Source organism: Nerophis lumbriciformis, linkage group LG09, assembly GCF_033978685.3.
Source record: "Nerophis lumbriciformis linkage group LG09, RoL_Nlum_v2.1, whole genome shotgun sequence".
NCBI classification, from domain to species: domain Eukaryota; kingdom Metazoa; phylum Chordata; class Actinopteri; order Syngnathiformes; family Syngnathidae; genus Nerophis; species Nerophis lumbriciformis.
In genome coordinates this window covers 21,049,637-21,076,511 of record NC_084556.2, presented here as the reverse complement: position 1 = coordinate 21,076,511, position 26,875 = coordinate 21,049,637, and the positions used below count along the sequence as shown (strand labels likewise).

General features: G+C 40.5%; 1 protein-coding gene across 2 annotated transcripts; it reads right to left on the bottom strand.

Annotated features, from left to right (window-relative positions):
- Positions 1-197: 197 nt before the first annotated feature.
- Positions 198-26,384, bottom strand: bco2a (beta-carotene oxygenase 2a). 2 transcript variants are annotated; one of them, XM_061962291.2, is made up of 12 exons: positions 26,213-26,384; positions 16,213-16,417; positions 15,926-16,137; positions 12,941-13,056; positions 8,892-8,994; positions 8,691-8,819; positions 8,443-8,603; positions 8,204-8,371; positions 5,615-5,752; positions 5,263-5,445; positions 4,214-4,324; positions 198-664 (listed from the first exon to the last, which is right to left on the bottom strand). In XM_061962291.2, exons 1-12 carry the CDS (start codon positions 26,289-26,291, stop codon positions 548-550), a joined length of 1,722 nt encoding a protein of 573 aa, XP_061818275.1. In that variant the 5' UTR covers positions 26,292-26,384; the 3' UTR covers positions 198-547. The 2 variants fall into 2 exon arrangements, with proteins under 2 accessions (XP_061818275.1, XP_061818276.1); XM_061962292.2 differs by having other exon boundaries at positions 16,213-16,414.
- Between the last annotated feature and the right edge of the window lie 491 nt (positions 26,385-26,875).

Sequence of the window (26,875 nt, the reverse complement as noted above, 5' to 3'; positions counted from 1 at the left end):
AAAATTAAATATATGTTGCGTTTGGATGTGGGTGGTATGTTGGGCGTGACCCCAGGATGCAAAGAGGGCAGGCAAAGTGCAGATGAATATGTACTTATTGACAACAACAAAAAATAGTGCATCAGGGAAAAGCACAGGAAGCATTTAGGTAAAGCTGTGCAGCATGGAAGTATGAAGCAAAAAAAAAAAAAACACACAATGATCCAGCACCATACAAAAAAAAAGATGATTTAAGGCATTGTTAGCTGTATTTAGAAAGTTTTAATTGGATTAACATTTTTGTAAAAAGCACACAAAAGAGTAAAAAACAAGTTTGGTAGCACTTTGGCAGTTCTACAGTACACATGTAACATAATCCTACTACTATAAGAAGTACCGGTATAAACAGTATAAAGAAATGTCTGCGTGGAACTTTGTAAGGCTTAAAGCAGCTAATGAGTTGAGTACCATCAACATAGTGGTTGTTTCATTGTATTATTTGGCTGATATTATTATTATTGATATAATTATTATTGAGCACAGAGTAACATGTCGTAACAGACGCCTTTTAAGCCGAGGCATTGAAGGTCCCATGGAAGCCGTAAGGCATGTTGACGGCGACGTTAGCTCTTCCCAACTCCTCGAACGTCTTGGCATTCAAAACCAGGAGGAATGTTCCTTTATCCTAAGGATAGGAGGAAATAAAAAACTTAAGCTCAGCGAGGAGGTTCAAAGCACCGGATGATGACAAAAACTTCCCTGACTTAGTCGGTTATTTCCAGTCCGTGAGCTGGCACCTGTCATTAATTACTTGCCAGAAGAGCGATTGCATTATTTGAATGACACTTCTTTATTACACATGATGAGCTCGGGATCTGTGGCTTTAGAGTTTTATGTGTAAGTACAATACTTAATACTAGCGGTAATAATTGTTTATACTTGTTTATAGTGACAAATGTGGGGTTTTAAACTTCAACATTGCTCAATTAAGGTCACTTATTACACACACAGTACAGGCCAAAAGTTTGGACACACCATCTCCTCATTCTAACCGTTTTCTTTATTTTCATGACTATTTACATTGTAGATTGTCACTGAAGGCATCAAAACTATGAATGAACACATGTGGAGTTATGTACTTAACAAAAAAAGGTGAAATAACTGAAAACATGTTTTATATTAGAGTTTCTTCAAAATAGCCACCCTTTACTTTGCACACTCGTGGCATTCTCTCGATGAGCTTCAAGAGGTAGTCACCTGAAATGGTTTTCACTTCACAGGTGTGCTTGAAGCTCATCGAGAGAACGCCAAGAGTGTGCAAAGCAGTAATCAGAGCAAAGAGTGGCTATTTTGAAGAATCTAGAATATAAAACATGTTTTCAGTTATTTCACCTTTTTTTGTTAAGTACATAACTCCACATGTATTCATAGTTTCGATGCCTTCAGTGACAATCTACAGTGTAAATAGTCATGAAAATAAACGCATTGAATGAGGAGGTGTGTCCAAACTTTTGGCCTATACTGTATGTCTAGCTTGTGTGTTATCGTGTACTGAGCTGACGTGTAGCTGTTGGCTCCTATGTTTACTTTTTGTAAATGACTTGAGCAAAATACAGTAAAAGATCAAACTTGTGTGCTTGTTGGAGGACATTTAGATGTTAACTGGCTGCAGACGATATCAAACATTTTTACATGCAAGACAATACTTGCTTTTTTGCCACTATCGGACTGATGTCCGATACCAATATCGAAGCAGGACACCTCTACTTAATATTTTAAATTCTAAATATAAGAGGGTATTTTTCCATGATCTGATAAAGCCGTGGCGTCTAGAGATGTGTGCATGCAAACCAGCAGGTGGCGCCAAGTGCCTTGTCCCCAAGCCAATTCGAGCAAACACAGGAGTTAAAAAAATAAAATAAAAAAATATAATAAATAAAATAAAATGTTTAAAAATGATGCTAATTTTAGGATGATGTCATCACCAGTTGTTATTGCACTGACACTTTAAAGGGGAACATTATCACCAGACCTATGTAAGCGTCAATATATACCTTGATGTTGCAGAAAAAAGACCTTTTTTTTTTTAACCGATTTCCGAACTCTAAATGGGTGAATTTTGGCGAATCAAACGCCTTTCTAATATTCGCTCTCGGAGCGATGACGTTACAACGTGACGTCACATCGGGAAGCAATCCGCCATTTTCTCAAACACCGAGTCAAATCAGCTCTGTTATTTTCCGTTTTTTCGACTGTTTTCCGGACCTTGGAGACATCATGCCTCGTCGGTGTGTTGTCAGAGGGTGTAACAACACGAACAGGGACGGATTCAAGTTGCACCAGTGGCCCAAAGATGCGAAAGTGGCAAGAAATTGGACGTTTCTTCCGCACACTTTACCGACGAAAGCTATGCTACGACAGAGATGGCAAGAATGTGTGGATATCCTGCGACACTCAAAGCAGATGCATTTACAACGATAAAGTCAAAGAAATCTGCCGCCAGACCCCCATTGAATTTGCCGCAGTGTGTGAGCAATTCAGGGACAAAGGACCTCGGTAGCACGGCAAGAAATGGCGGCAGTTTGTTCCCGCAGACGAGCGAGCTAAACCCCCTGGATGTCTTGGCTCACACCGTCCCTTATTCCACCGAAGATGATCAAGAGAAGAATATCGACCCTAGCTTCCCTGGCCTGCTGACATCAACTCCAAAACTGGACAGATCAGCTTTCAGGAAAAGAGCGCGGATGAGGGTATGTCTACAGAATATATTAATTGATGAAAATTGGGCTGTCTGCACTCTCAAAGTGCATGTTGTTGCCAAATGTATTTCATATGCTGTAAACCTAGTTCATAGTTGTTAGTTTCCTTTAATGCCAAACAAACACATACCAATCGTTGGTTAGAAGGCGATCGCCGAAGTCGTCCTCGCTTTCTCCCGTGTCGCTGGCTGTCGTGTCGTTTTCGTCGGTTTCGCTTGCATACGGTTCAAACCGATATGGCTCAATAGCTTCAGTTTCTTCTTCAATTTCGTTTTCGCTACCTGCCTCCACACTACAACCATCCGTTTCAATACATTCGTAATCTGTTGAATCGCTTAAACCGCTGAAATCCGAGTCTGAATCCGAGCTAATGTCGCTATAGCTTGCTGTTCTATGCGCCATGTTTGTTTGAGTTGGCATCACTGTGTGACGTCACAGGAAAATGGACGGGTGTATATAACGATGGTTAAAATCAGGCACTTTGAAGCTTTTTTAGGGATATTGCGTGATGGGTAAAATTTTGAAAAAAACTTTGAAAAATAAAATAAGCCACTGGGAACGGATTTTTAATGGTTTTAACCCTTTTGAAATTGTGATAATGTTCTAATAGGCCGTGTTCACACTGCTGGTCAATTCCATTTTTTTTTGCCCATATGTGACCTGTATCGGCTTTTTTCATTTTAAAATACCGGCCCAGGCCTCTTTTGTACCTGGATACAAGTCCGAAATGTATCTGCTGCCTCTGCAGTCTGAACAATCGGGTCACGTTGATCCGACCAATACGCCATAAAAAAGTGATAAGCCTCGTAATCCTTCGCCAAAATAGACGGTTGCAAAATAAGTAGTTGACAAATGAGCAGAAAACAGACAAAAATTATATTTTGGGAACTCACGCAAACGTTCCACCACTCCTGTCCCCGACTGCTCGCCCACACGCTCTTCCCAGCAGACGTCGAAGCAAATGTCTCACAAACTGCGAGAGCCGAATTGCTCGGCCTCTTCCTTCTTAATCTTCTACGCGCAATAATTTGGTTCAGAAAATGTTGACTTTGATTGCACAAAATCCTTGGAATTGCCACAAATGCGCCAGGACTGAGACCCACTAGACTTGGAGCCATGTTTACTTCCGTAAACACTGCAGCACGTGTGACGCCATGACGTCACGTCTGCATGCGGGTCGGACTGCATTCACGTTAGATATCACATTTTTTTTTGTAATGTGAACGACAACACTAAAAGATCGGAATTGCCCCAAAATAAATAAAAAATCCGAATTGGGCATCCTACCTTGCAGTGTGAACGTAGCCATGGTCAGCTCAATATGGTCATTTCATTTTTATCAGTACCTGTCCTCACTGATTGGCTGGGACACGATTCTACTCCAAGTCACCATTGCAAATGGGATTGTCTTGTGGACATTCAGAACGTTTGCACAAGTGGAAGAAAAAACTAAACGATATTGCTAAACATCTGACCTGTGAAGGCGAGAGAACCACGGACAGGATGACGCCATCATCCTCCTCCACGGCGTCCGGTGAGGGCACAAAGACGGGCTCTGATGGGAACAGACCCTTCTGGTACCAGACCTAAAGTCACATGGGCATGAATAGTACTTGTAATGCAAATGGTCACGCCCACACCATTTGAAAATAAGGCACATTTTTGGAAAATGAAGGGAGTTGACAGGGTTGCTATCACCTTAAGTCTGGGGTCGGGAACCTTTTTGGCTGAGAGAGCCATGAAAGCCAAATATTTGAAAATGTATTTCCGTGAGAGCCGCATAATATTTTTTAACAATGAATATAACTAAATGTGTGCAATTTTAAGTAAGAACAACATTTTTAGAGTATAATGAGTCTCTTATTATTTTTAATAACAATGTTGTTCTGAAGCTAACCAATAATAAATGAAATACTTCTTACCATTAATGCGACTTCTGGTGCTGCATGGTTTTGCTGATGGCTTTGTAGTCTGATTGATACGTGGTTATTTTTAACACTGTGATTACCAGCGGAATTATTCATTACTTATCGTGTTAAGCAGTGTCAGCTAAGATTGATCTGAGAGCCAGATGCAGTCATCAAAAGAGCCACATCTGGCTCTAGAGCCATAGGTTCCCTACCCCTGTCTTAAGTTATCTTACAATGAACCAGGAAGTACCTTGCTAACCAACATTTGGGCGGAGGGTTTGATTTTTGCCACTCGATTAACACTCCTCAGTCAAAAGTACTAAAATTTTAGATCATTTGTGCTACGGTTATTAGTGGTGAACGTCTGTTGCATTAACAGTTACCTGGCTGCGCTGTTTTTGTCAGATCGTACACTGCTGATCGCAGAAACTTCTGCTTAGTTAATTCACTCTCAAATCAACTGAGTTTATTACTCTTAATGTTAATACATGGCTGGTAATAGTACAACATTGCTCAAGTTTGCATCTCGAACTGCAGCTATGAGGTTTTTCTTTTAGTTTAAACATGTTTGTAAAGCAGTTCCAAAGGTGAAACGGAGTATAGCACGCACACACCTTCAGCATCTTGTCCTTCAGGTCCATCTTAAGTAGGGAGTCTCCAAACAAGTGCCGAAAGCCACAGCCGTAGAAATAACGATACGGCTTTGTGTTGTATCGCTCGTAGTTGATGCGAGGGAATTCCAGGCCGCCATATTGGTGGAGGTCTTCACCGTGGAGATCCTCGTGTTGACAGAACACCTGATGACCAAGCGAGGATCAAGTGGTTAAATGATCATGCATGGTCAGCAAAGAGTCAGCCTGTGAGTTTAGCAGCTTGGTTGTATTTTGGAAAATACTGTATTTGCTTACTGGTTAAATATTTCTTGCTGACATAACTAGAGTATTACAGTATAGTTTGTCAACGCACCTGAGTGTCACTGGTTTTGATGCATGTTGCTGTACTGGAAGAACGGGTGTTCAGGTTCTGGTCCGTTGGCGTTTCTTGAGTCACGTTTAGAGGTAAGACAAAGCGGCGAGGAAAGGCTCTGCTCATGCTGTTGTACACCTGCAAGGAAAAATGGGTCATAATTACAAAAAGACTGATTTAAGTTGTAAAACTAAATACACAACTGCAGCGATACATGACTTGAAAATCTTTCTTTGCATTTTTTTTTTTTTACACAATTTTTTTTATTTAAAACTTATTTTTAGATTGTTTTTAATTTTCATTCACAACATACTGTAGTTTACCAAGATACTACTTTACCCCCGGTGCCTGTGTGAGCTCACCAGTGTTCTAAAAGTCAAGGTTTTTAAGTCATTTAATACACTTAAATCTGGGGTGTCCAAACTTTTTGCAGCTTATGTTTGATATATTTTAAGGGGAAAAAAAACCCTGCCTCTTATGAAGGGTAAAATGGGACAAAAATGTTTTTTAAATAATTACTTAAATGTGTTATTAATTATTTATATTCAACATTAAATACATAATTGTGTTATTAAATTAACCATTTTTTTTTAATTTTTTTATTTAAATATATATTTTTAAATATTTCATGATTTAATGAATGATTTCATGATTTAAATAATTATTTCACAATGTAATTAATCATTTGATAATAAAATCAATACTTAATTACAGTAAACATTAAAATGATTTTTCAAATAACTAAATCATCAAATAATAATAATAATAATCAGAGAGGGACAGGTGGTAAAACATGGATGGATGGATTACTTAATGACACATTTAAGTAAGTATTTAAATATTTTCTTTATTGAATTTTCTCCATAGCATCTGAGCTATGTAAAATACAGTAGATGACAAAGTATATAATTAGTACTATTATTAGTATAGTACATGTAAACTTTTTCTCAATTATTTACATAATGTTTGCTATTTTACAGCTGAAATAGTTTTTTTGTTTTTAATGTTTTAATATATTTTGCAAGCAAATACAAAAAAACTGCTGGTTACCAATGGCCCTCAGGCCACACTTTAGACCCTTTGAGCTGCTGCTCGTCAAATACACCATCAGTAGCTTTGTGATATTTTCATTGGCAAACGTCTGCCATTTAGATACAGTGCATCCAGAAGGTATTCATAGCGTTTACCTTTTTCCATAATTTGGTTATGTTACAGCCTTATTCCAAAATGGAATACATTCATTTTTGTCCTCAAAATTCTACACACAACAACAAAATATTGACCATGTGAAAATGCTTTGTAAAATTTTTTTGCACATTTATTAAAAATAAAAAACAAAAACAAAAACATTCACAGCCTTTGCTCAATACTTTGTTGATGCACCTTTGGCAGCAATTACAGCCTCTATTTTTTTTTTTTATGATGCCACAAGCTTGGAACACCTATCTTTGGGCAATTTTGCCCATTTTTCTCTCCAGCACCTCTCAAGCTCCGTCAAATTGGATGGGAAGCATTGGTTTTCATCCAGAATGTCTCTGTACATTTCTGCATTCATCTTTCCCTCTATCTTAACTGGTCCCCCAGTTTGTGCCGCTGAAAAACATCCCCACAGCATGATGCTGCCACCACCATGCTTCAATGTGGAGATGGTATTGGCCTGGTGATGAGCCGTGCCTGGTTTCCTAAAAACATGATGCCTGGCATTCATGCCAAAGAGCTTAATCTTTGTCTCATCAGACCAGAGAATTTTGTTTCCCATGTTCTGGGAGTCTTTCAGGCATTCAAATGTTTTACTAAAAAATTACTTCCGTATGGCCGCTAAACCATACAGGCCTGATTGGTGGATTGCTGCAGAGATGGTTGACCTTCTGGAAGATTCTCCTATCTTCACAGAGGAATTGAGCCAAGGTGAATGCAGCAATGTACATCCTGGATGAAAATCAACACTTCTCATCCAACCTGATGGATTTTGAGAGGTGCTGTAAAGAGGAATGGGCGATACTGCCCAAAGATAGGTGTGCCAAGTTTGTGGCATCGTATTCAATAATACTTGAGGCTGTAATTGCTGCCTAAGGTGCATCAACAAAGTATTAAGAAAATAAGGAATACTAATAAACACAGGTTTTTTAGTTTTGTAGTTTTAATACATTTGCTACACTTTTAAAAAAAACTTTTTTACATCTTCATTATGGGGTAGTGTCTGTAGAATGTTGAGGACAAAAATGAATTGATTCCACTTTGGAGTGAGGCTGGAACATAACAAAATGTGGAAAAAGTGAAGCGCTGTGAACACTTTCCAGATGCACTGTATTATTTGAACATTCTTGGCTGGCGTTAGACTCCTCCTGCTTCAACAGACCGGCACTGATACGTTTCTACAAATTGGCTAAACGTGCAGTTGTATGTTTAATGATTAATTTCTTTAATTTATCTAGTATCATCCACTTCTTCTTCTCAGCAATGTCCTTCACACTCACTTTCTTCCTTCCCATAGTTGGAACACAGTGTTTTAAACCTTAGATATGATAAATGATGTAATGTGCAAAGCAAAAAGATTAGGAAAAGTGTCAAAAACGTAATTGTGCTGACCTCGTCAAGCGCTTCTCCCGACTTGCGTAAATTCTGAAGGAGGTAGATGTTGATGGCTTGGCCGTCATCTGAGCAGCACAGGTCCAACATCAAGAAACCATCCTCTTCGAAGGCGTTGATCTGATGGAAGGTGGCGAACGCTTTGGCGTAATACTTCACCGGGCTGGCCTAAAGGGAGCAAAAGGCTCATTTTTTAGACAAGTCTGAGTAATTCCTTCAACCTAACAGGGACCTCTCACCTCACCAGTACGCTTGTCTATGACGTGCAAGATGGTTTCTAGGTTGGGGTCCCAGTAGATGGCGTCAGATAAGGTTTTTCCCCTCATTTTACAAGTGACTATCCTCAACAGGTCCATTTTAATTGGCTGCTCAATAAACACCACAAAGTTCTCCGACATAGCTAGAGGGTAGATGCATTAATTTAAAAAATAAGCACATTTTTTTAGGACATTAAAAACTGCCCAGCGGCCGTTAGATGCTTGCTTACCAAAGCTGTGGTAGTAGGAGGGTTGAGACTTGTTAGCAGGCAGGATGGAACAGAGGATTTTGGCGCCTTTCAGGGTGTCCTCTTGGTCGGATTTCTCAGGAGGAATACTAATGATGTTGTACGTGGTTCCTGGAATCGAGAGAAAATCACACAAAACAATGCAAAATGTGCTTTTCAGGCGTAGCAGTGATAATTACGGACCTTTACCACCATAGGAGTTGCCCATATTGAAGGTGGTACCATCAGGGGCATAGTGAGGGTGGGCGGTGGCTCCGTTAACAGCAATGAACTTGCTCCAGTCTACCTAAGGTGCAGAGCGGTGAATGAGAAGAATGACTTTCCTTTTTGAATTTCTTATGCTTGTAACTTGTAACCATGAGGTCAGAGCGCCACCCCACAGCAGTGTGTGAGCAGGTTGGGTGTCTAGTATGAGGAGGCTAAGTATGGTTGTCTGTAAACATGCTAACAAGGCCTTCTTCAATCAATAAATGATACAATTGCCAAAATTTTACGTTTGTTTTTTGTTAATTGTTGTTGGTTGGACTGTTATTAGCCAATCGGTCAAATAATCCAATCCCAAAGAAAAATTAATAGCAACAGCAGAATAACATTGGTGAAAATGCTCTAGGTGTGCCGCTCCTCCGACTTCTGGGTTGCAATCACGTGACCGAGAGGCACTTCCAGGTTTCAGGTGGCGGTCTAGAGTCTCATTCCCCCTGATTTCCACGGGATGAGTCACAGCTGCGGTGCGTAATCGCCATGGCGGCGGACACTTTCCGTTTTTATTCAAGTACGGTAAATGTGTCCATTTCCACCGCTTGTGGTACGGTACCACCATGGCACTCCCGTTCCGCACCCATGCTCTAAATCAGTGTTTTTCAACCACTGTGCGGCGGCACAATAGTGTGCCGTGGGAGAATATGTAATTTCCCCTATTTGGGTTCAAAATATTTTTTGCAAACCAGTAATAATAATCTGCAAATGTGCCGTTGATGGAGACGGCGTGGCGCCGTTGGCAGAGTGGCCGTGCCAGCAACCTGAGGGTTCCTGGTTCAATCCCCACTTTCTACCAACTTCGTCACGTCCGTTGTGTCCTTGAGCAAGACACTTCACCCTTGCTCCTGATGGGTCGTGGTTAGCGCCTTGCATGGCAGCTCCCGACATCAGTGTGTGAATGGGTGAATGTGGAAATATTGTCAAAGCGCTTTGAGTACCTTGAAGGTAGAAAAGCGCTATACAAGTATAACCCATTAACCATTTGAGTGTCGGTGCTGTCCAGTAGAGTAGAGTAACCGTGTAATACTCTTCCATATCAGCAGGTGGCAGCAAGTAGCTAAATGCTTTGTAGATGTCGGGAACATGGTTTGTCGTGATCACAATATGCAGACGACTGTGTGCAGGTAAAAAGCTGTCTAATGCTTAAACTAAAAATAAACAAAAGGTGAGTGCCGCTAAGAAAAGGCATTGAAACTTAGGGAAGGCTATGCAAAACAAAACTAAAACTGAACTGGTTGCAAAGTAAACAAAAACAGAATGCTGGACGACAGCAAAAACTTACAGCGTGTGGAGCAGAGACGGCGTCCGCAAAGTACATCCGAACAAGACATGACAATCAACAATGTCTCCGCAAAGAAGGACAGCGACAACTTAAATAGCCTTGATAGCTAAAACAAAGCAGGTGCCTGGAATAGCGCTTAAAGAAGACATGAAACTGCTACAGGAAAACACCAACAAAACAGGAAAAGACAAAATAGAAGAGCAAGACAAGGACTAAAACACTACACACAGGAAGACACCAAAAAACTCAAAATAAGTCAGAGTGTGATGTGACAGGTGGTGACACTACACCTATTTTGAGAAAAGAGCTATAGTGATGCATGCTTGGTTATGGTTTAAATTCATATCCAACAATTGCGAGAACAACTTATTATTGTCAATAAGTAATAAAACTACTGAGTTTCATTTTTTTATATTTTCTGCTGGTGGTGTGCCTCCGCATTTTTTCAATAGAAAAAAATGTGCCTTGGCTCAAAAAAGGTTGAAAAACACTGCTCTAAATAAACGCAGAGCTTCTATTTTTAAAATCTGCTTGTGTTGGACAGGAAGTCATGCACAAACACAAAACAAATTAGACGGTTGATTTTCAGAATAAAATAGTCCGTCTTCAAGGCGGATTGTAATTTACACTTTGAAACGTCCAAATGGGCGGGGAAGGACATGAAGTCAACTTGTCCAAGGTTTTCAGACGTAATTTCACCTTGTTGACCTAAATGCTGATTCTGAAGCTCCAAAATAAAGAGTCATATACAGGCACATTCCTGGCTGCTATGTGGGCATATGGGCTCCTGTTTCAAATACCAGCTGATACGGAGGGCCGTGGTTCATGGGAGTTCTGTGTTTCTACAACGCTCGCCAGGGATGTCGTCACTGTTGTGTTGTCGCTCGCTACAAAGAAAATAAAGTGGTCGTTCTGCAATAAGGCAAAACAGTTGTCTTTTTCCCGAGATGTTCCGCGGTGTTTACTTAAGTGTTTACTTTATCACATGGTTATGCACGGATTTGCAAGATCTCGTCAAAAACCGTGCTATTTCGCACCACGCCGGAGCCGCAACAGAACGGCGGTGGGGGATTGCCGGATGACATAGAGGTTACGTTTCGCTGGCGTTCCGCATCCTGTGGAAATCAGGGGTTAAGCTACTGTTTATTTACCTGCACACGTGCATATTTGGCCGTGTTTCGAATGATCAAGAGGCAAATATATACAGTAAGCGATCATGGAAAAATATTTAAAATAGGATGGAGTAGATTTATACAGTATTAGGAAAAAATATTGAAACCATTCATCAGCCCCAAGACATTCTGTTCGCCTCGACCTCACTTCCTTCGACACATACAAGGATTTAAAGAAGAAATGTTTGGACTGCAGGAGGTTGTCCTCGGTGTGGGAGGGTTACGATGACCTCTCAAAGGGGGTTTCAACAAGTTATATCTCACTTTGTTTTTTTCACAAAACAGTTAGTTTAACCTTGTTGTTAAGGTTGAGTAATGTTGATTATATAGTTTCTGCATATTCGAGCAAAAAGTTGAATGTCACTGCTTGTTTTTGTTACTTTTGGATTTTGAGTCTGTTTTTTACATAGGATTAATATGTGTTCCATAGGCGAGCAAATTAATGTACTATGTCAGTAACACTGTTGAGCAAAACAAAGAGCGGTCAAACCCATGATCTCACTGTGAGGCATGAATGTTACCGTGCTGCTAAATACGGACATGTACCGTATTTTTCGGAGTATAAGTCGCACCGGAGTATAAGTCGCACCTGCCGAAAATGCATAATAAAGAAGGAAAAAAACATATATAAGTCGCACTGGAGCCCGGCCAAACTATGAAAAAAAACTGTGACTTATAGTCCGAAAAATACGGTATTTGTTAAATATGTTCTTTATAATATACAACATAATAATAACATGGTAATAACATTAAAAAACATAAAATGTTAAAAACTTAAAAACTATAACACTTATACCAAAGCTTTTTGCAGCACAAACGATTGGGACAAGTTTGGGGAGATTTTAAGAAGGTAGTGTTATAATTTAATTTGTTATAAACTTAAAATCTACAATAATTTGACCCAAACAAAAATTGCCGCACAAACCAGCACAAACGATTGGGACAGTTTTGGTGAGATGTTGACAAGGTTGGAGGGCTCGTTATGAATAACAACACAAACGAACATGTTTTCTGCACAAACCAGCACAAATGGAGCACAAAAGAATGGGACAAGGTTGGAGTGATTTGGACAAGGTGGAAAGCTAACTTCACACAGGTGCTGGTTGACCATCATGTGAATTAAGCTGCAAAGAAGTTAAGCCTTTTAACGTAGTAGAAATCGCCCCCAAAATCAAATCCGTTTTTCTTTATCCCGTTTTGGACATTTCCTGAGAGTTTCATCACAATCCGCCCATAACATAGCAGGAGGGAGCAGTGACTTAGTGATTTTGTTTCTTATATTTAGCAAGTATTCAGACCCCTCTGGCTACCACACCTCAATGTCACACTCACTGATATATTGCAGTCCATTGGGAAACAGGTTTGAAAAGCATCATCATAACCTTTAAATATGAGGTGTAAACGTGACAACATGACATTTTCAAACAAAAACATTTGATTAAGAAATACGAAATAAAACAATATAATATTTGGTGACATTTCATTGAATTGCCTTTAGTATTGTGTGTTTTGTTGTGTACCTGTTGTAGTGTTTCTAGGTTCTCTGGGTCCACCCTGTGCATCAGGTGGGTCTCTGTGCTGACATAGTAGTCTCCCTTGTATTTCACAAAGCTGACGTTGGCATTGTCTGTGGGCTCTAGAATGGACAAAGACACATGACGGCTGCAGTGTTTGGAAGTGGAAGTCTCCAGTGTTCATTCTGCAGGACTCGCTTATAAACAAAATGTCTGCTCTCCTCTCCGGTTACTGCAGTACAGTCTCTTGCATAATAATGTTTGTGGTGACCTCCAACACAGACAGTGTTAGAAAATAAACTTTACACAAACACTTAGTGGGTAAAAGGTTTAAGACACAAAATAGCTAATCATTGTCAAGTGCTACAGGACATTGTTGCAGTAATATTGTATTATTATTACCACAGAAGTGGTAGGATAAAGTATTGCTGTTTGGACAAAAAGTACTAGGACAAGTCAAATGGGCCACTCCACAGAATCAAAGCGATGTGCATGCCCAGGAAATATCATTGAAAAATGTACGATAAAATGAAATATACAATAAAGTAAGCCAAGCATCCTGCACAATAATCTGCTTTGCATATTCAATATTTACATTTTCCAAGATTAACTTAAACTACCTTTAATGATTTACCCTGAAAAACAGTTCATTGAATCATTCAGAAATATTATAATTTTTCATTAAAAAAAAAAGTTGTGAGTTGAGTCGTGTCCCTGGGTTTTCATTTAGTTCTGTAATCCTAACACATCACGGTACTCCCTCTGAAAAATGTGGAATATTCCAAAAGTCTTATTATAGTCCACTGTAAATTGGATCTTGCACGGCTTTTGCAGACCACAGGAAGGCCAAAAGTAAGTTTACTCATTTATTTTGATGTATATTTTCACTACAGTGTGTTCTCAAGACAGTCCTGGTGCCAACATTATTTTTTAGAATACTTTTTTATGCTGAAGCACTGTAATGTATTTACTATCAACATGCTGTTAGCATAAATGACATGTGGCTATATTTCATGTATTTGCTAATTCAATCCTAAAAACTCACTCATGTTACGTTCAGTCCTGTTACTCAAATAATTCATAATAAATAAATAAATGGGTTGTACTTGTATAGCGCTTTTCTACCTTCAAGGTACTCAAAGCGCTTTGACACTACTTCCACATTTACCCATTCACACACACATTCACACACTGATGGAGGGAGCTGCCATGCAAGGCGCTAACCAGCACCCATCAGGAGCAAGGGTGAAGTGTCTTGCTCAGAACACAACGGACATGACGAGGTTGGTACTAGGTGGGGATTGAACCAGGGACCCTCGGGTCGCGCACGGCCATTCTTCCACTGCGCCACGCCGTCCCATCTATGCCAGTGTTTCTTAACTATAGGGCCGGGGGCCATTGTTTGGCTGCGATGGCCCATTTGATACTTGTTTCTCACATGTGGTCCGTATGCGCCGTAGCGGTACTCAGTTGTAATACACTTTTCCACCACGTGTGGCAGTAATGAGAATATCATACAGAAGAAGTCTGGAGCTAAAGTCATAGAGAAGTTTCTCAAGTGCAAAATTAATGAACAAAGTGGCGAAACAGTGTTTTCATTTGTGCTTGAATTTTATTGATAGTTTAGTTAAAAATAATATTAATTATTAACGTAGTTTATTTATTTTAACATAGCAAAGTTGTATGCGCATTTATTTTCCGTCAGTCATTTATGAGTCCCTTCTTATGCAGTATATCTTGTCACGGCTGGTTACACCAGGCCGTGCCTTATGTTGCGTTTTGTTAGTGTTCTTCGGTGTTTAGTGTTTTAGTTCCTCACCTGTGCTTTTATTTTGGCGGCTCTTCCAGTTTTGTTAGTGTTTTCCCGTGGCTGCTTCACTTCTGTCCCGGAGCATTTCCCCTCACCTGTTTTCTGTTTGCAATCAAGACTATTTAAGCTGATACTTTTTCTACCTTTGTTGTCGGGACATTGTTGTTGTTGTTATCTGTTCACTGGACAACAGAGGATCCTTTGCAGGCTCAGCCCAAATACGCACTACTTTGTGGACGCCGTCTGCTCCACATTTCCGGAGAGTGTTTTGCTGGGTTATAGTTTGTTTTGATTTGTTTTCTTTAATAGTCTGTCCGGGCAAAGCACTTTCCCATTGTTTATTAATAAATCCCCCTTTTGACCTCACGCTGCTACCTCGTTCGTCTGCATCCTCAAAATCACAACAACCTCTGGCGTCCTCCATGACGCATGGCTTATCAATGCTTGACAATATCTGTGATAAACTGTAAGTAGGTTAGACTAAATAATTGAATACGATTACAATCAAGAGTAAGATAGATGACTAATTCAGTCGTAATATGTGAGTTGGCCCCAGGCACCTCTGTAATAGAAAAGTTGGGCCATGAGGTCAAAAAAGTTAAGAACCTATGATCTATGCCATAAAAACCTAGTGTAGTGTCTATAAGTGTTTCGTTTTATTCAGTCATCTCTTGAAAGCACTTCACTCTCTTTGTCCCTGTGGGTGGAGGCAGGGCCGCTAGCATACACATACAGAGAAGTTAAGCCTCTTAATGTTGTAGAAAAGATCAAGATTTCCCCCAAAATCAAATCAATTGTTCCTTATCCTATTTCAGACATTTCCTGAAAGTTTAATTAAAAACTGCCCATGATTTTTTAAGTAATGTTGTTAACTAACAAACAGACAAACCCTGGCCAATACAAAACAGGATGACTTACCTTGTAGGATTATCAGATTTGAATGTGAAAAACTTGAGTTTATTTTTTAAGAGATTTTTAACAAGCAAATGCCACCAATTTCAACTCTTCCCAGCAAACTTTGTACATAATAGTAATAATCCAGATGTGTAAGGTCACTAATGTTGGGCTTAAGAGAGGAACACCATCTATGTTCTCCAAAGATGTTTGACACAACAAGCTTTGCTCTTAAAAAGCTGAAAATGTTCCTCAGTGCTAGAAATAGTATCCATGTTAATACTCACTCAGGATCTCAAAGCGAGAGAAGAATCGCTGAAAGATGTTCTTACAAGGGTCGGGCATGGTTATGGTACCAAACTCTGAAATCACGATGCGGTCTTGCTCGCTGTTCTTCGTGTAGGCGTCGCTGTGCAGAAACCGACTCCTATATGTCACCTGACCTTCCTTCACTTTGAACTGGTGTAGCAGAGCCATGCCATCAAACCAGTGGTTGTAGCTGGGGCCAAGGAAAAGCATTATAACATGTGTCCTTTTCAGTGAAATACACTAACACGTGTTTCAATCCACTCACTGAGTTTCTCCAAACTCAAACTTCCCAGGGCCATTTCGGAGCAGGCTGCCGTCGATCCAGTGGGGAATCGTACCTTGTACCTCGGCAGGGATGGGATCAGGTGTCTCTTCTGCAGTGCGGACCAAAGGAGCGATGGTCTCCAAACCTTTTAGCGCTGCACTGGTGTCTCCCGTCACCTTACCGTTGGTCTTGTCCGCACACACTACTGGGGCATCAACACCATTAGAATGACATCATGTACAGTATTTTATTGAAATATTATTGTGGCAAAACTACAGTATTTGTAAATGCGTATCTCATTCTGTGTGTGTAATCAGATCCAAATGGCCGTGTTTTAATTTATGTGTCTGTGTCTGTGTTTGTGTGTGTGTGTGTGTGTGTGTGTGTGTGTGTGTGTGTGTGTGTGTGTGTGTGTGTGTGTGTGTGTGTGTGTGTGTGTGTAACAAGGGTGAAGTTAGATTCAAATGGTGGGCGATACTGATTGTCGATACCAAACTGATACTTTTCACTTCAAATGTCCTAGTCGTTGAATAATGTTGTCCCTACTGTCCTGCAAATCAACGACAAAAACCAGCAATGTAACGATAATATGAATCTAAATGTTGCATAAAAACTTATTATAACTAAGTTTATGGTGTGGGAAATATTTCATCTATTTGCAAAAATGAAATAAAGTTACATTTAACCTTTATTTCACCATGTAGACCACATTAGTTCAGGTCCAGATTGAAAACAACTGCAGGGTTGTTTTTAATGATGATATGGGGTGTGGGGGGTGTGGCTAGGGGCGTGTTCAATATGACATCATTATATAATTTGCTTAACAGGCGATGATGCATATATTTTCTTTAAAAAGGCTAAACAAATGTATATAAATTTAAAAACAAATCTGTGTTATTGGTAATGAGTATCACTGAGCATTAATTATTTTTTTATTATATCGTCTTGCTCTATCTTTATAATAGTTATTATTGTACATTGTAACACAGGCCGTATACCAGTGGCGGCTGCTGGTCTTTCAAGTAGGGGAAGCTAGTATTCATCCATTTTCTACCGCTTGTCCCTTTCTGGGTCGCTGGAGCCTATCTCAGCTGCATTCAGGCGGAAGGCGTGGTACGCCCTGGACAAGTCGCCACCTCATCGCAGGGCCAACACAGATAGACAGACAACATTCACACTCACATTCCCACACTAGGGCCAATTTGTTGCCAATCAACCTATTCCCAGGTGCATGTCTTTGGAGGTGGGAGGAAGCCGGAGTACCCGGAGGGAACCCATGCAGTCACGGGGAGAACATGCAAACTCCACACAGAAAGATCCCGAGCCCGGGATTGAACTCAGGACCTTCAGCTGCTCTGTAAACACGAGTACAGTCTTCAATTGCAGATAAAAGATGCTAGATTTTACAAAGAACATGCCACTAAAAAGGTAGTAAAATTCTCCATATCAACTGGAACAATAGAGCGAAAATTGAAAAATGCAATGGTAGTGTTTTATATTTCAAGATCGCTGATTTGCTCATTTTGCTGTCAATCAAAAAGGGATTCAGCCTAAGACTGATCATTCAATCATCTTGCGGAAGACAGTGTTCTGTCGATAGCTGCTACCCATCAATGTCTGCTACCCAATGCGCACGCGCATGCGCACAACAGCACATTTTTCAGAAATGTGTGTCGGACAAATTACTCATCGAACCAGCTGCCTCGTATGCCTCGTGTACAAGTAAGTAGTGATTTAAAAAAATGTTTCTTTCATTGTATCTTCTGACCAGCAAGCATGTAGACATTACCCATTGATACAATGTTGATCATACATACATGCCCTTTAAAAATGACTTTGAAACAACGTTGCAAAATAGTTGCATTCGTAAATTGAGACAATGTTGATGTCTAACATTGGATCCTTGCTGTTGGTTGGGAAATGACCACATTGCAATAGTCAAATCAATGTCACAACCTGACATTGAATACACCTCATCAAAAAGCATGTTGTTTCAACATTGTATTTATGTTGTAGAATATTAGTTGGGAAATGACCAACATTCTATGGTCGAATCAACCCAACATTGATTAAACGTCCTTAAAAAGCATGTTGTTCCAACTTTAAGTATGAGTTGCTCAATGGCAGAACTTAATTCAATGTTATTTAAATGTGTTGTGCCTGCAGGGTACAGCGTGAGAACGTGCACATTTGCTACAACCCTAAACTAACACCCTCCCCGGATTGTTAATAATCAAATGTAAACAATCAAATGCAGATACTTTTTATTATGCCTTCTGACTCTCTCTCTCTCTCTCTCTCTCTCTCTCTCTCTCTCTCTCTCTCTCTCTCTCTCTCTGGCTCTCTGTCTCTATGTCCACTACTTGCTGTACATATCCTACCAAGTCAGACCTACACTGTTTCAATATCCATTTCTCTGTTCTCAATTGTTGATGACTGATGATAATCAACCAATCAACGTTTTGTAGCTGCCGATTCCGATACTGATCATCTGTGAGTGGGATCAGCCGATACCAATAGATCACATGTATTAACAGTAAATGTTAACAAATGTTAACAGTTTTTTATTAAATACAAGTGTTTGATGGTGGACGAGAGGGTAGCCTCCCTCCGCCTTCGGGTGGGGGGACGGGTCCTGACTGTGGTTTGCGCTTACGCGCCAAACGGCAGCTCAGAGTACCCACCCTTTTTGGATTCACTCGAGGGAGTACTTGAGAGTGCTCCCCCGGGTGATTCCCTCGTTCTACTGGGGGACTTCAATGCTCATGTTGGCAGCGACAGTGAAACCTGGAGAGGCGTGATTGGGAAGAATGGCCGCCCGGATCTGAACCCGAGTGGTGTTTTGTTATTGGACTTTTGTGCCCGTCACAGATTGTCCATAATGAACACCAAATTCAAACATAAGGGTGTCCATATGTGCACTTGGCACCAGGACACCCTAGGCCGCAGTTCCATGATCGACTTTGTAGTTGTGTCATCGGATTTGCGGCCTCATGTTTTGGACACTCGGGTGAAGAGAGTGGCGGAATGTTCAACCGATCACCACCTGGTGGTGAGTTGGCTGCGATGGTGGGGGAGGATGCCAGACAGACCTGGCAGGCCCAAACGCATTGTGAGGGTTTGCTGGGAACGTCTGGCAGAGTCTCCTGTCAGAGAGAGTTTCAATTCCCACCTCCGGAAGAACTTTGAACATGTCACGAGGGAGGTGCTGGACATTGAGTCCGAGTGGACCATGTTCCGCGCCTCTATTGTCGAGGCAGCTGATTGGAGCTGTGGCCGCAAGGTAGTTGGTGCCTGTCGTGGCGGTAATCCTAGAACCCGTTGGTGGACACCGGCGGTGAAGGATGCCGTCAAGCTGAAGAAGGAGTCTTATCGGGTTCTTTTGGCTCATAGGACTCCTGAGGCAGCGGACAGGTACCGACAGGCCAAGCGGTGTGCGGCTTCAGCGGTTGCGGAGGCAAAAACTCGGACATGGGAGGAGTTCGGGGAAGCCATGTAAAACGTCTTCCGGACGGCTTCGAAGCGATTCTGGACCACCATCCGCCGCCTCAGGAAGGGAAAGTAGTGCACTATCAACACCGTGTATGGTGAGGATGGTGTTCTGCTGACCTCGACTGCGGATGTTGTGGATCGGTGGAGGGAATACTTCGAAGACCTCCTCAATCCCACCAAAACGTCTTCCTATGAGGAAGCAGTTCCTGGGGAGTCTGTGGTGGGCTCTTCTATTTCTGGGGCTGAGGTTGCTGAGGTAGTTAAAAAGCTCCTCGGAGGCAAGGCCCCGGGGGTGGATGAGATCCGCCCGGAGTTCCTTAAGGCTCTGGATGCTGTGGGGCTGTCTTGGTTGACAAGACTCTGCAGCATCGCGTGGACATCGGGGGCGGTACCTCTGGATTGGCAGACCGGGGTGGTGGTTCCTCTCTTTAAGAAGGGGAACCGGAGGGTGTGTTCTAACTATCGTGGGATCACACTCCTCAGCCTTCCCGGTAAGGTCTATTCAGGTGTACTGGAGAGGAGGCTACGCTGGATAGTCGAACCTTGGATTCAGGAGGAACAGTGTGGTTTTCGTCCTGGTCGTGGAACTGTGGACCAGCTCTATACTCTCGGCAGGGTCCTTGCTCTATACTCTCGGCAGGGTCCTTGAGGGTGCATGGGAGTTTGCCCAACCAGTCTACATGTGTTTTGTGGACTTGGAGAAGGCATTCGACCGTGTCCCTCGGGAAGTCCTGTGGGGAGTGCTCAGAGAGTATGGGGTATCGGACTGTCTGATTTTGGCGGTCCGCTCCCTGTATGATCAGTGTCAGAGCTTGGTCCGCATTGCCGGCAGTAAGTCGGACACGTTTCCAGTGAGGGATGGACTCCGCCAAGGCTGCCCTTTGTCACCGATTCTGTTCATAACTTTTATGGACAGAATTTCTAGGCGCAGTCAAGGCGTTGAGGGGATCCGGTTTGGTGGCTGCAGGATTAGGTCTCTGCTTTTTGCAGATGATGTGGTCCTGATGGCTTCATCTGGCCAGGATCTTCAGCTCTCGCTGGATCGGTTCGCAGCCGAGTGTGAAGCGACTGGGATGAGAATCAGCACCTCCAAGTCCGAGTTCATGGTTCTCGCCCGGAAAAGGGTGGAGTGCCATCTCCGGGATGGGGAGGAGACCCTGCCCCAAGTGGAGGAGTTCAAGTACCTCGGAGTCTTGTTCACGAGTGAGGGAAGAGTGGATCGTGAGATCGACAGGCGGATCGGTGCGGCGTCTTCAGTAATGTGGACGCTGTATCGATCCGTTGTGGTGAAGAAGGAGCTGAGCCGGAAGGCAAAGCTCTCAATTTACCGGTCGATCTACGTTCCCATCCTCACCTATGGCCATGAGCTTTGGGTTATGACCGAAAGGACAAGATCACGGATACAAGCGGCCGAAATGAGTTTCCTCCGCCGGGTGGCAGGGCTCTCCCTTAGAGATAGGGTGAGAAGCTCTGTCATCCGCGGGGAGCTCAAAGTAAAGCCGTGGTTGGGGGCGTGGTTAAGAGGGGGGAGTATATTTACAGCTAGAATTCACCAAGTCAAGCATTTCATATATATATATATATACATAAGAAATACTTGACTTTCAGTGAATTCTAGCTATACATATACAGTATATATATATATATATATATATATATATATATATATATATATATATATATATATATACAGGTATATATATATATATACACGTGTATATATATATATATATATATATATATATATATATATATATATATATATATATATATATATATATATATAGATAAATATATATAAATAAGAGAAATACTTGAATTTCAGTGTTCATTTATTTACACATATACACACACATAACACTCATCTACTCATTGTTGAGTTAAGGGTTGAATATAGGGCTGGGTGATATGGCCTTTTATTAATATCTCGATATTTTTAGGCCATGTTACGATACACGATATATATCGCGATATTTTGCCTTAGCCTTGAATGAACACATGATGCATATAATCACAGCAGTATGATGATTCTGTGTCTACATTAAAACATTCTTGTTCATACTTCATTAATATATGCTCATTTTAAACTTTCATGCAGACAGGGAAATCACAACTAAGTCAATTTAGCAAAAAAGTATTTATTAAACAGTTATTAAGCAGTGGCACAAACATTCATGTCATTTCAAAACAGAAAGTGCAAGATTGTCCAAGACATTTTAAAACAAGCTATTAGTGCACTTTTGTGCATGATGTCACTAAAATGACATATCAAAACAACACTAAATTAAAGTTCCCTTTTTGTACAGAACGCCACTACAATAGTTAAAAACAAATAAAGTGCACTTTTGTGCGTGATGTCACACAAGATATTTCAATAAGTGTCACATAAAAATGAGCTGCATATCAAATAGTATATGTCATACGGTGTTGATGTGGAAATGGTTGCTTCGGCATTTTGTTGGTGTGGCACCGAACAGAGATGTTGACATGCGGAGTTTGAAGCACTCCTCATTCTCTAGCGGGTGACTTTTCAAATGATGCTACAAATTAGCAGTGCTGCTACTTTTAGTAGCAATGCTTTTGCCGCATAATTGTTCAACATATTCCCGCTTGAAGCCAAACCACCGCCAGACGATGGACCCCGTGCTGTTTTTCTTGGGAATTAATTCTTCCTCCATTTGTTACCAGATTCGCACCTTCCCTCTTTCGTATTACCATCCGCACCACTTCGTTTGCATCACAGCTAATGTTATCATGTCGCTACCTGTCTGCTCCGCTGGAGCGTGTGACGTTGCACACGTGACGTATGTAAGAAGGTGCGCTTGTTTTAAGTCTCTGTGAGAAGGAGAGACAAGATAGAGGGAGAAACGCATACAGTGTAATGCCCGCAGCTAAAAGCAACTGCGTGCGAACATATACTCGAATATCACGATATAGTCATTTTCTAGATCGCACAGAGACAAACCCGCAATATATCGAGTATGTCGATATATCGCCCAGCCCTATAGTGCCATAACACACAAAGATTGAGATACACATTTGCAAATTGTTTTGCTACAATATTATACTCCATAATATACAATGTAAAAGTGAAACATCCGTGTCTAATAAGATGCAATGATGACATCACACATGTACGCAGACACACACACACGCACGCACGCACGCACGCACGCACGCACGCACGCACGCACGCACGCACGCACACACACACACACACACACACACACACACACACACACACACACACACACACACACACACACACACACACACACACACACACACACACTCATGCAGGGCGAGAGAAGCTTATCTTCTGATCCATCATGTTTGTGTTGGCATGTGTCATGTGTCACCCCAGTGCAATAAAGGATTTTTGAATAGCAAATATTAGTCGACATATGAAATCCTGCGCGGTCACATTGGAGACACTTGTGTTGTGTTGTGTTGTGATGCCTGGCTGGAGATGGAAACAACTCCCAAAGCAGACTGATTGTGTTAAAGAAGACATCTGACTTGAATTTATCTTAAGTCCAGTCCAGGCTGTTGTTTTTGTTCGCTTGCGTGCAAGAAATGAAAATGTATCTGTTTCTAGATCTTAAATATTCTCCAGAGATGCTAGTTCTCAGAAGGATATGAGCTTCCCAGGCATGTGAACACATAAACATTTATCATATTCATAGTCAGAGTAAATATTTGGATAATAGTACACTTACACAACATTACATTATTAGCATTTACAACGTATGGGACTGTATATATACATCGATAGATACATATTAATCACCACATCTAACATTGGTAAAATATTATTATACAAATTATTGAACTTGATTAAATAGTACAATAACATTATAGAATGTGTATGTTTTATGTATAATATCCAGGCAGAGAACGAAAAGTACAAGTAGCAAATTATATTGGAACACTAATAAACTACAGTGGAAAATAGTACAGTAGATATATATAAGTACTTGGTTATACATATTAACATGGAACAATTATATTTAGTTGTATTTATAGTACTTTTATTTGTACATCTAAAATTGGGACAGTAATACTGTGGTGTTGCTTATGTATAAGTAGTACAGTGGGGCAATAACACTGTATTCAATTCTTGATAAGTGGGACAAAAATACAGTTTATCTTAATGTTATATACACAGGTATTACTAACTCTTTTAATACACTGGGGTTGATAATTTTCTAATATAAGAAATGCAATACTGTCAAAAATTCTATTTTTGGACTGTACTCAACGGTGTGAGAAAAAATAGCATACAATACTAATATTGTAAATTACTGCATTAATTAGATTTGCATTGTAGCTTTAGTACTTTTACCTGTACATACTACCACTGGTTTTGTAATACTGAAGTATTAGTAACACACCAGTTGCACTTTCACTATTCTAAACATTGGGATGACAATACCGTAGTAAGTATACAATATACATTTAAAACAGTGAGGACAATAATTAAGTATTATAGCTATGCAAATCAAGTACATGTAAACATTTGGAAAGTACAGTAACACTGTACTGTAAAAGACAAGTATTACTTAGACTGAACATTTGGGAGTTATACATACGTTTTATTTTAAAAGTGTCAGCTTTCGTGAAGTACTTAGTTATACCTCTGAACATGGCACAATTACATAGAGAAACTACATTTGTAGTTATACAGTAGTACTTTTACCTGTCCATCCGAAAAATGAGACAGTAATACTGTATTATTACATACAGTATATACAGTGGAGCAATATTACCCAATTCTTTCTGGACAAGTGGGGCAATTATACATGTATATTCCAACTATTTAAACCTATACACATGGTATTTGTCAGGACCACACCCTCACTCCAGATAACCTCATCTCCAGTCTATTAACTACACTCATTTGCTGATTGCCTCACAGCCAATCAGACTCTGCCATTCCACACTCCACAACTTACCTGTGACTCATTACCAAACATCTATAAATATACCTTCCTCAATTTGTTGCTGAACTATTTTTGCCTTTGACTAAGTTTTTGCCTATACTCTCTTGTACCTTTGCTTGAACTGCAGTAAAACCTTTGAAACCTGCCCCTGCATCCAATAATGTCCTTACAGCATTACACACCTAAACGATGAGGTGGTAATAGTATAATTTTAGTAATGCAATACTGTCAGAAATACTATAATTGTTCTATAAATGTGACAATATTAACAAACATAGGTCGTGAGTTCAAACCCCGGCGGAGTCATACGAAAGACTATACAAAAAATGGGACCCATTACCTCCCTGCTTGACACTCAGCATCAAGGGTTGGAATTGGGGGTTAAATTGCCAAAAATGATTCCCGGGCGCAGCCACCGCTGTTGCTCACTGCTCCTTTTCACCTCCCAGGGGGTGATCAAGGGTGATGGGTCAAATGCAGAGAATAATTTCGCCACTATCAGTGGTACTTTAACTTTAACTTTAAACATAAGCTGTTTACTCTGAGCATTATTCATAGTATTGTAAGTAGGCTACTATCTATTAAATATACGCAGGAGGTGGCATTGCACCTGCTGTACAACTTAACACTGCATCAGTAAACACAGGAACAAGAATATTGTAAAAAGTTCTAGAATAACTTGAAGTTGCATGAATTAGTTATACACATAGTATTACTTATTTGTACATCTTAACATGGGATTGTAGTACTGAAGTATTAGTAGCACTTATACTTTCTACATATCCCAGCAGGCACAATACATTGATACAACATTGATTATACAAACATGTCCTTTAAAACTGACTTATAAAAAACAACGTTGCAAAATAGTTGTATTTTTAAATTTAAACAACGTTGATGGGAATTGAACAAATTTCAATGGTAAATTAAACCAACGTCACAACCTGATATTGAATAAACGTAGTCAAAAAGCATGTTGTTTCAACGTTGCATTTGTGTTGTAAAATATTGGTTGGAAAATGACCAAAATTCAATGGTCGAATCAACGTCAGAACCTAACATTGATTAAAAAACGTTGTCAAAAAGCGTGTTGATCCAAAGTTAGGTTTGGGTTTGATGTTTGAGGACCTAATTCAACAAGTCCTCAACATTGTTTTAATGTCTTGTGCCTCCTGGGACTGGGATACTACTGTACTACACTGTAGGTATACACAATATGCAAACAAGAACCAGGGCCGTGATAAAATATTATAGCTATGCACATCAAGTAAACATGTAACATGCAAATGTAAACATTTGGATATGATACTGTACTATGCAGGAGAGGTATTATTTACACTAAACATATATACATAAGTATTACTTCTAAAAGTATGAGTTTAAGTAGTATATAGACATTTAACCAATATGCATCTTAAAAATGTAGCTACTGAAATAAAGACGATGATGATGATGATTTTAGCTGGCAGTGATGACAAAGTACACCAAGTACAACGTCACACTTCTTCAAGTGAGAATATTTGCAAGACATAAATGTCACCTGGAGAGCGTTGGAAGCGTCTTACCTCCATTATTGACCGGAGACATGATAGATAGATGGATCGAATCTAATCCGTATAGTCCTGTTGAAGTGATGCGCACCATGCAGTCAGAGGGAGCCAACTTCTGCCGACGAGCTCCCTGCGTCGCTGTTGCGTAACATCCCCATTACGTAATCCTTCTCGGCCATGGCACAGTAACTGGCATGAATACAAACTGCACCTGCAGCAGCACTCGACGCCTGTATTCTTCTTCTAATGAAAATCAAACGTTCGTAAGAGTATAATTGTCCTTCTACCTGCCATTAGACTGTGTAAGTGTACCTAATGATGTGGCTGTGTCTGTGCCATATTGTACATACTGCACGTGCTCCCACAACGTGTCTCCTTGGGATTCTTATTTTTCCAACACTTTTAACTACTTTCCTTGCCCCATTTTTCTTTTTTGTCTGGAGGTTATTCAGGTGTATACGGGTTTTGAATTGGTTTACATTAAAAATATTATTTTTTTATCAAATGAACTTGACGTTCGAGCGCTAGACATGCAGTTCACGTTTTTCCCCAATAGAGGTCACTGTTGTTTTGAATAAAGCTACTCAGCGCCTGTACATTACAGTGTTTTCCAATTGCTCACACACTAAAGTTTAAATGTTCACACAGTTAACAAAGTCTACACACAGTAAGCAAAAC